Below are 9,603 nucleotides of genomic sequence, written 5' to 3'. Positions count from 1 at the left end.
TCATTAATACCTCTTCTCCTCTCACAAACACCCAAACTCCTATTTTCTATCCTCTCAAAAGGCACTTCAGCCCTGGCCGGTTTGGCTCAGCGGTTAGAGCGTCGGCCTGTGGTCCGGAGAGACCCGGGTTCGGTTGCCTCTAAGGGCGTGTGGGTGGCAGCCATTCAATGTGTCCCTTTCATGTCAATGTTTCTCTCTATTTCTTCCTCTCTCTCCCACTCTATCTGAACAAAAAATGGAAAAATGTCCTCGGGTGAGGATTAAAAAAACAAAAAAAGGCACTTCAACCCACACAGCACCCTAAAACAACTGCTCAAATCTCCCAAACCCAAACCACTAACCAATCACCTAAAGTTCAGGACCACAAAAAAGGCTGATGTCCGAGTCGTAAGAATCAGCATCCATCAAAGAAAAAGCACTAGACAACCCTCAACATTTCATTAAAAGCATTTATGATTTAACAAGCAATTTACACACTACACCCAAATATTCATTACACTAGAGCCTCTTTCAAATCCCCCACTCATCTCTAAGCATAAACCTACAACACACAAATAACAATTTTAATAGATCCTTCTCAGGATAAAGGAAAACATGACCTAATTTGAATTTTTATTGAGGCCAGCAAATAATCTTTTCAGTAACAAGAACTAAGGGGTTCTAGATTTTAAGTGTCTCTTGCAGAGACAAATTACACTGATGGCAAATACTAACATGAGCACTCCAGACTGGCCCTACATCTCCCATGTTGCCCATATTCTACACCCGGCGTCTGTCTTTCTGCTATTAAATGGAGGAATCACCATCCCACCATGCCAAGTTTTCAGTGAATGCTTAATGGAACACGTGAACTTGGGCAGCAATTTAAGTCTGCTAAACAGCAAACTAATTAGTCCCAATAAACGTCAGACATATTTCAAACAACCAGACACATAAAAGTTTAATTTATTAATTCGCTCATGAAAAATCTGCACAATCACCACAGATAAAGTCACTGAAGAATCTTTACTCCTTCTGTAAATCAAAGAAAAAAAAAGTTAGTTAGCAACTGCTAAACTGAACTTTAATATTCAAGTTCAAAGTCTTCAACAAGCTCCAAAATTAATGACACTCATGCAGAACAAATATTAGTAACCTAGAATCATGTTAGGTCTGCATAATCATAACACAATATAAGCATCAAGGAAAAAAACAATCAAGTTAGCAATAAAACAAAAAATAAGTTAATTACTAAATTTTTAAAACAAAATCATGTCACTATTAGTATTTAAACAGGCTACAATTTAACAGGCTACATCTCCTGAGAGTATTTGTAAATCTACTTCTACATCTATTTCACATGCTCTACTTTTAAATCACTGTGTCAGTAAACCAAGAAGTTTAGTGATCTAAATGAAAAAGCTTGAATTATATATACCTGTTGTCCAATCTCCAGCTCACTGAATAAGTGGCAACGAAGGGAGAAGGGAGAAGGAAGAGGGGAAAGAAACATTCATTAATAGTCCCTTTTAAACTCCAAAATAACCTGCATTTGAGTGCATGCAATCAGATTCCTTAAAGATAATCATTTTGTTCCTTGCAATTGCATACAGGACACTCAGACACTCTCACTGATTTTATTACTCCCAGTTTTGAGAATACCTTGCCTGATTTACTATGGTTCTTGTGTAAACAAGGTGGCGTGACTTCACAATGAAGAGATCGGTATAACAGTAATACCAACCCAGGCTACCACTGCCTACTTATAAATGAAGTAGGCATACCTAAGCCTGGGGCCTTCTGCTCTGTCCAGCAACATGGTGCTGGGCACACTACACACCAGCACCATCAAGATATTTTGTAATCACCCCAGACTAAAATCTAATTTAATGATAATGGGAGAGCTCTAAATGATCGAGCAAGTCTTTTAAAACTTGTCTCAGCTCAATACTTTAAAAGCCACCATTCAGAGCAAACAAAAGTAATGCAAATTAATATTAAAAGAGGCAGAATTTAAAGTAAAAATGCTTCAATTGTTCTTCAAACATGAGATTTAGTCCTTAATTTAAAATAACTCATTGCACCCAAAAGGTAAAAAGCAAATACCAATTCCAATATCCGAACAAAGGCTAAAATAAAAGGAACACTAATACGCCTGACTTTTTTAGCCAAAAAAATACACGCGCTTGCCCTGGCCGGATAGCTCAGTTGGTTGGAGTGTTGTCCTGATACACCAAGCAAGGTTGCAGGTTGGATCCCCGGTCAGGACACATACAAGAAGCAACCAATGAATGCATAGATAAACGGAACAAATCAACGTTTCTCTCTCCCTTCTTCTTGCTCTCTAAAATAAATAAATAAAAGTAAAAATAGCCCAGCCAGTATGGCTCAGTGGTTGAGCCTCAACCCATGCACCAGGAGGTCGCCGGTTCCATTCCTGGTCAGGGCGCATGCCTGGGTTGTAGAGCCGGTCCCCAGTGGGGGGTATGCAGGAGGCGGCCAATCAATGTTCTCTCTTATCGATGTTTCTCTCTCCCTTTCCCTTCCTCTCTTTAAAATCAAAGAAAAAGAATTTTTAAATAAATAAATAAATAAAAATAAAACATTTATTTGATGCATGCATTTTCCAGTTGGCTTTTCAGAGCAGTGCTAGTGAAATGCACCAGTGCAACTTGAAGTAGGAAGTGATGGCTCAGGTCCCCACAGGTAACCCCAACACGTGAGACTCAGGCTGAATGAAGACAAGAACGTGTTAAACATCCTTCAGATCTAAGACAATACTGTCTTCTGCAGCCTCCAGAACCCGTCCGCAGGCACAAGCCTCGCACACGGAGAGGCTCTCAGTGGCGAGCGATCCCCCGGCAGTTTGTTGCTATAACTCCATGGCATTGGGAAGTCGATGTGATCTGAGCTCCACGCAGGCAGAACAGGTTTGCTGCCTGGCCTGGCAGGGAGTCATGGCACACAGGGGCAGTGACCACCACGTTTCAGAATCCTACTATCCTACCCAGGCTCGGCCCGCAACATGTTATTGGTTTAGGCTGCTCAAATTTATAAAACGTGTTTAAAACTGGACCACTCTGACCAAACACTTGTGGGAAAAGCATATTTATTCAAAAGCTTTTATGTGAATACACAATTATATTGAAAAATGTTCTATTAAAAAATAAAATCAGTCCGGCTGGTGTGGCTGTGTTTGAGCATTGACCCATGAACCAAGAGGTCGCAGGTTCCATTCCCAGTCAGGACACATGCCCAGGTTGTGGGACTGATCCCCAGTGGGGGGCATGCAGGAGGCGGCTAATGGATATTCTCTCTCATCAATGTTTCTCTCTCTCTCTCCCTCTCTCTGTAAAATCAATAAAAAAGAAAAAATAAAAAAAATAAAAAAAAAATCAGACAAAAAGTTGGAGATCAGTAAAAAGCAATGAAATGGAAAAGGAACTGGTACAAGGCAGTTTTGAGTGGATCATCCCAGGACAAAGGCTTTGACAGGTTTCCTGGGCCAGTTTTTTCCAGAGCTGCCAGGGAACAGATGAGTCTCCCTAGTCTTCAAGGGAAAGACTGCTGGTAACTGGATGAAAGGACCCTTCCCAAGCCCTGTGTTAAGTTAAGCCATTTCCTGGGTAGTAACTTTCTGGGACACAGCTTTCCAAGTGTAAGTTGAAAAGGTGCCTACTTAGTAAGATATCCACCTTCCTCCACTTGGTCACTAAACAACATAACATGCATTTCTGAGTTTCCAAAGAGTGGTTAGAACTTTTTCTCCTTTGTTCACAATATACTGTTTTAAAACAGAGCAGTGGTGTTAAAATAAACCACACTCTGAAACTGTCGTTCAAAAGCCAACATGCAAAGCATCAAAGCAAACTCAGTGAAGGTGATGCATCCCCACACCGTGCTCAGAATCTCAGTACCTGCCAGACACTTCATTTCTGATGAACAAGAAATCCAAGAAAGATGGAAAAGGCAAAAAAAAAAATTCACAGAACACTTGATTATTTGTTAATTTAACAACCACACCTTAATTCAACTGTTTAGAATTTGCTAGGCAAAGCTGGTAAAAGCTGCTTATCATTAAAATCACTTAAGTCTTGGCGAACTGGAGAAGTAAACAATTGAGATTTCAGCTGCCTCTCCAGCATGCCAGGAAAACATGGGCCACATTGATTCAACTGCTTCTTAAGCCAGTTGTCCATTTTAAAATAAGTCCAGTCATTCCCGGCCAGTGTGGCTCACTGGTTGAGCATGGACCCATGCACCAAAAGGTCACCAGTTCAATTCCCAGTCAGGGCACATGCCCAGGTTGTGGGCCCAATCCCCAGTGGGGGCACACAGGAGGCGGCCAACCGATGTTTTCTCTCATCACTGTTTCTAGCTCTCCCTCCCTGCCTCGCTCTGGGGGGAGGGGGGGTCAATAAAAACACATTTCTAAAACATTTTTAAAAAACTCCTGATTGGGCTTGCAAGGCACTCACCAGGATTATCACTGAATCAATGTGGCCCCCATATGGTGCTAATTCGTGAGCTGTGGCAAAGCTACTATGGGAGAAGCTACTTTACTGAGGTGGTGTTAAGTTACTAGATTATGCTGCTTCTCAAAATACATTACCTTCTGTAATCCAGAAGAAGTGGAAGGGAAAAAACATTAAGAAAGGTTATTAAAAAAAATAAAACCTCTCTTTTCTAGAAACTAAAGACCTGTAAATGACATTTCCGTATTTCCTTGATAAACCATACCTTTTTGCCAGCACCAACGTTGGCCTTTGCCGTCCCCCTGACTTTCTTCATTCTGTTCTTGCGTTCCTTCCTCTGTTTCCTGGAGGTCTTCTTCTTCTCATACAGGCCATGCTGAAGGAGGAAGGATGCACAGGTGACTTGCAAAACATCATTACCCACTACTCTGGCAGTAAAATAGACCAGGTTGGAGCTCGAGAAATGCAGCTCCCCAAATTGAAAATTTTCAAGTATATTTAATACTTTAATAGAAAGGGTCATTAAATTAAGAAAACAGTGTGTACAAAATAATAGCACAGGAAACTAATATCCACTCAATACTCCCTGCATGTTAAGTTCAGGGATCTTGGCTACTATTGTCCAGACTTGAACCTACAGCTCACAAGTTCCCCACATTCTAACTTCTCTTCAGAATCTCTTCCATCTCATCTCCAGATTTATTACTCCCAGCTGACAGAGGAACCTTTCCCAAGAGCTCCACCCACCTTCCATGGAGACTGCTACGTCTACTCGTCTTCTCTCTGCCTACTTTGCTCTGTTCCCACTGCCTAGAAGGCTGCTTCCACATCTTTACAAGTACCCCAGGTTCAATGTCACCTCAATGCCTCCAGACCACCCAATTAAAAAGTGCAGCATCTGTCTACCACACCAGTGATTTCCCCCACAGCTCTTCCACAGGAAGATTAGATTTATCTAACAGCAAGATAAAGGGCTTAAGAGGATAGACATAAAAAGTAACAATCCACTTGCTGGTTTAGTTTATTACCTAAAATGTGAGCTTGGAAGCTTGCCCAGTCCACTACTACAGTTTATTCTAGTTTATTCCTGGCACTCAAGAGATTATCAAAAAACCTTTGTGGTTCCTGACTAACTATGGAAGTTAAGTCCAAACTCAGACATTTGGTATTAAGGATCTCGCTTTCTTTGGTGCCAACTTACCTTTCCAAACTCATCCCTACTTCCAGTTCCTATCTCCAGGAATAATACTTTACCTGTCCTTCCAGACCCAGTTCAAAAGCTAACCCCTCAAATGCTGCAGACCCCATCTCTGAACCCCTATACTCTCCATTCCTTTATCCGAGAACCATTTCTCTTAAATCATTAGAGTCCTTTAGGTCTCGTCTGTATATTGTCCCTCCCCAGACTGCTTGCTCTTATTTCATTGCACAACACAACACTGTTGAAAATATCTTCGGCAGCAGTTGAACAAAATGAAGATACCTACTCTTGCAAGTCTGTGCTTGGGTTCATTTTTCTTTGCGTAATCCAAGGAGTCATAAATCATGCCAAAGCCAGTGGTCTTGCCACCACCAAAATGGGTTCTGAATCCAAACACAAAGATGACATCTGGTGTGGTCTTATACATTTTGGCTAGTTTTTCCCGAATTTCTGTCTTGGGTACTGTTGCCTTCCCAGGGTGAAGGACATCAATGACCTAAAAGGGAGTATCAAGTTTAGTATTTATTTATTTATTTACTTTTTATCCTCACCCAAGGACATTTTTCCATTTTTTGTTCAGATAGAGTGGGAGGGAGAGAGAGGACGAGAGAGAGAGAGAGAAACATCGATGTGAAAGGGACACATCAAGTGGCTGCCACCCGCACGACCAACCAGGGCCGGGGACAAACTGCAACCGAGGTACATGCCCTTAGCGGGAACCGAACCCGGGTCTCTCTGGACCGCAGGCCGACGCTCTAACCGCTGAGCCATACCGGCCAGGGTAAGTTTAGTATTTATTATAATGAAACATCTTTAAAAAATGAAGAACAAGTAACCAAACTTTGGTGTGCCCCTTCTTTACCATTTGTTTCCGCTGAAGTAGTCTGTTGGTCATGAACTTCCTGGTCCGGATAGTTACTGTGTCATTCTAAAAACATAACACACTAGTTAACAAAAGTACTCAACCTTCCTTTGGCATTGTTGTGATTTTTCAAGATCTAGAACTGCACTGTCTAAATTAGTAGCCACCAAACCATATGTGAACAATTAATTAAAATTAAATGTTTAAAATGCAGTTCCACGGCGGCAGGAGCCACATTTCAAATGTTCAAGAGCCACATGGACTAGTAACAGGGAAGCTTCAAGACAAAGAAAAAAGGCACAGATTCCCATCTCCTCCTAACCCACTATCAGTGCCTAACTCACAGGGCACACCTCACACACACCAACTGCGTACCAAGAAAACGCAGTCGACAGCTCTCCGTGAACCTGGAAGTGTTACTTCACTCCGTCACAGGAATCACCCTGGAGCATGGTTATCTCAACCTCAGCACTACTGATATTTTGGTCCCTAGAATTCTTTGTTGTGGGGACTGAACTAAGCATTTTATGATGTTTGATAGCAAACATGGCCTCTATTCACTAGATGACAGTAGCGCCCCCACTTCCCAATTGTAACGTTTAGAACAGCTTCTCTGGAGTAAAACTGTGCCTCAGTGTTGAAGCATCCTGCACCGATCCGACCCAAGCGCTTCGTGTGAACTACCCCTCCTGAAAGACCAGCTCTATGGCCCGTGAATATCCCAACAGCAAAGGGATGTTGGCATTTAGCACGTTTACGGACTAAAACTTTACCAAAAGACGGAGGAGAAGGCTTTCACATGCCAACGACTGCTAGTTAGATTTCAATTTGTTTGAAAACCAGCACGAAAATAACTTCACAGCATCTCATCATGAAAGTTAAAGGGTCAGGGGAAAATGGTTCACAAGTGGAGTGGACGTAAATATTGGTGCTGAACCTTTCAAATTTCGACCTAACTAATCACAACTTTAGGATGTTGGCTTCTCTTTCCAGGGCATCAGTTCCCCTAATATATAACCAAAGGATCCGATCAGCTGACAGTGTTCAGGCTTACACCTGGCTACGGCCTCATTTGCCCCAACTGACCCGGGTGCTGCCGGCACCCTCACTTCCAGGGCTGCCATCCCCCGCAAACCAACTACCCCAAGTTGTGACAGGCGCGAAGTGTTTCACCCCACCCAATCCTCTAAGCTCTACGAAGCTAACAAACGTAGCAGTCGCTCCCTTGTTCCCGAGATCCTCGACCCTGACGCCCGGTGTGTCCCGGGCGGCAGCGCAGCCTGGAAAGCACCGCGGGCGGCTCCGGGCCCTCGGCAACAGGCCTCAGTCAGGCGCCGCCAGGGGGAAGCAACAAAGTTTCGGGGGGCTGTAGCGCAGACGGAGGGAGCAGGGGACGAAGGATGGCTCGGATACGCAGCGGATGACTGCATAGGTACAGGGAGACTCACCATGATGGAAGATGATCTTCAGGCAACCAGGGAGGAAAAGAGAGCCACTCTTCGCCGGCCAATCACATCAACGCGCAGAGAAGGACCCCGGGCGGCGCCGGCGTAGGGGTGTGGCCAGACCGTGAGGTTGACCACGCCAATGCCGGATTGAAAGTGCCTAAGGCACCGCCTCATCTATCTTTGGCCACACCCCAGAATTGTGGACTGGCCAATTGGGAGATGGGACAGTTCTGGGCTGACTAGGTTTACGTAAACACGTGTTCAATTTTACAGTTCATTTCATTACGTGTCTGAATTGTTCCTACTTAAAATTTCTGTAAAATGAATTACAGTTTAAAGACAAATACCATATTTAATTTATATGTGGAGTCTAATAAGCAAACAAACTTGAAATAGACTCATAGACCCAGAAAGCAGATTAGTGGTTGCCAGAGGGGAGGAGGTTGGGAGACTGGGTAAGAGGTGAAGGGGTTAAGAAGTACAAATTGGTAGTTACAAAAAAAGTCAAGGGATGTAAGGCATAGGGAATAGTCAATAATAGTGTGATAACTATGTATGGTGCCAGTTGGGTACTGGAAATATCTGGGGGGAGCACTATGTATACTATTGTTTAACCACTATGCTGTACACCTGAAACTAATATAAAATAATATTTGATGTCAACTGTAATTGAAAAATAACATTTGGAAAATAAAAATAATGTTTAAAAATTACCTCCAGCTGAGTTAGAAGTTGATCAAGCTGGAAGACATAGTAAGAGTCCCTATTGATCAGTCTGCTCATTTTTACAACTAAAGAATGCAGAAACGCTGACTCAGAACCATTGTTATTCCAAATGCACCAGCTGACTGTTTTGATTTGTTGCTAATTAGTATTTTTCTCAGATTCTCTGTTGATTTTCTTATGAAAAATGAATAATCTTTTTCTTCAAATGTTAGTTCCTTTTTTATTATTTATCTATTGTTGAAAGTGTTACAGATGTACCATTAACCCCCCCTCCTCTCTTCTCCCACCCCCCCACCATGCCTTCACTTCACTATTGTCTGTGTCCATTGGTTATGCACATATGCAAAAAAGTTCTTTGGTGTGTCTCTTCCCACCCCTCACCCCCCTTCCCTCTGACATTTGTCAGTCTGCTCTCTACTTCCATGGCTCTGAATCTATTTCGTTCCTCAGTTTATTTTGTTCATTAGATTCCACAAATAAGTGAGATCATGTGATACTTGTCTTTCTCTGACTGGTTTATTTTGCTTAGCAAAATACTCTCCAGGTCATTCCATGCAGTCTCAAAGGGTAAGAAATCTTTCTTTTTTTACAGCTGCATAGTATTCCATTGTGTAAATGTACCACAGCTTTTTTATCCACTAATCTACTGAGGAGCACTTGGGCTGTTCCAGATCTTAGCAATTATAAATAGTGCTGCTATGATTTTGATTGGTGTTTCAGGCTTCTCAGTATATATTCATACAAGTGGGATCACTGGGTCAAATGGCAGTTTGGTTTTTAACTTTTTTAGGAAATACCACATTGTTTTCCATAGTGGCTGCATCAGTTTGCATTCCTACCAGCAGTGTGCTAGAGTACCCTTTTCTCCACAACCTCACCAGCACTTGTTGTTTGAGGACTTGTTGATAGCAG

General features: G+C 42.5%; 1 protein-coding gene across 4 annotated transcripts; it reads right to left on the bottom strand.

Annotated features, from left to right (window-relative positions):
• Positions 1–922: 922 nt before the first annotated feature.
• On the bottom strand, positions 923–8,040 carry RPS24 (ribosomal protein S24). Of its 4 annotated transcripts, XM_036265644.1 has the most exons (8): positions 7,966–8,040; positions 6,518–6,583; positions 5,942–6,151; positions 4,720–4,830; positions 4,592–4,594; positions 3,897–3,914; positions 1,418–1,439; positions 923–1,014 (listed from the first exon to the last, which is right to left on the bottom strand). In XM_036265644.1, exons 1-6 carry the CDS (start codon positions 7,966–7,968, stop codon positions 3,909–3,911), a joined length of 399 nt encoding a protein of 132 aa, XP_036121537.1. In that variant the 5' UTR covers positions 7,969–8,040; the 3' UTR covers positions 923–1,014; positions 1,418–1,439; positions 3,897–3,908. The 4 variants fall into 4 exon arrangements, with proteins under 4 accessions (XP_036121537.1, XP_036121539.1, XP_036121540.1 ...); XM_036265646.1 differs by lacking the exon at positions 3,897–3,914; XM_036265647.1 differs by lacking the exons at positions 3,897–3,914; positions 4,592–4,594.
• Between the last annotated feature and the right edge of the window lie 1,563 nt (positions 8,041–9,603).

This window comes from Molossus molossus, unplaced genomic scaffold, assembly GCF_014108415.1.
Source record: "Molossus molossus isolate mMolMol1 unplaced genomic scaffold, mMolMol1.p scaffold_m16_p_17, whole genome shotgun sequence".
Lineage (NCBI taxonomy): Eukaryota > Metazoa > Chordata > Mammalia > Chiroptera > Molossidae > Molossus > Molossus molossus.
This window is presented reverse-complemented; position numbering and strand designations above follow the sequence as displayed.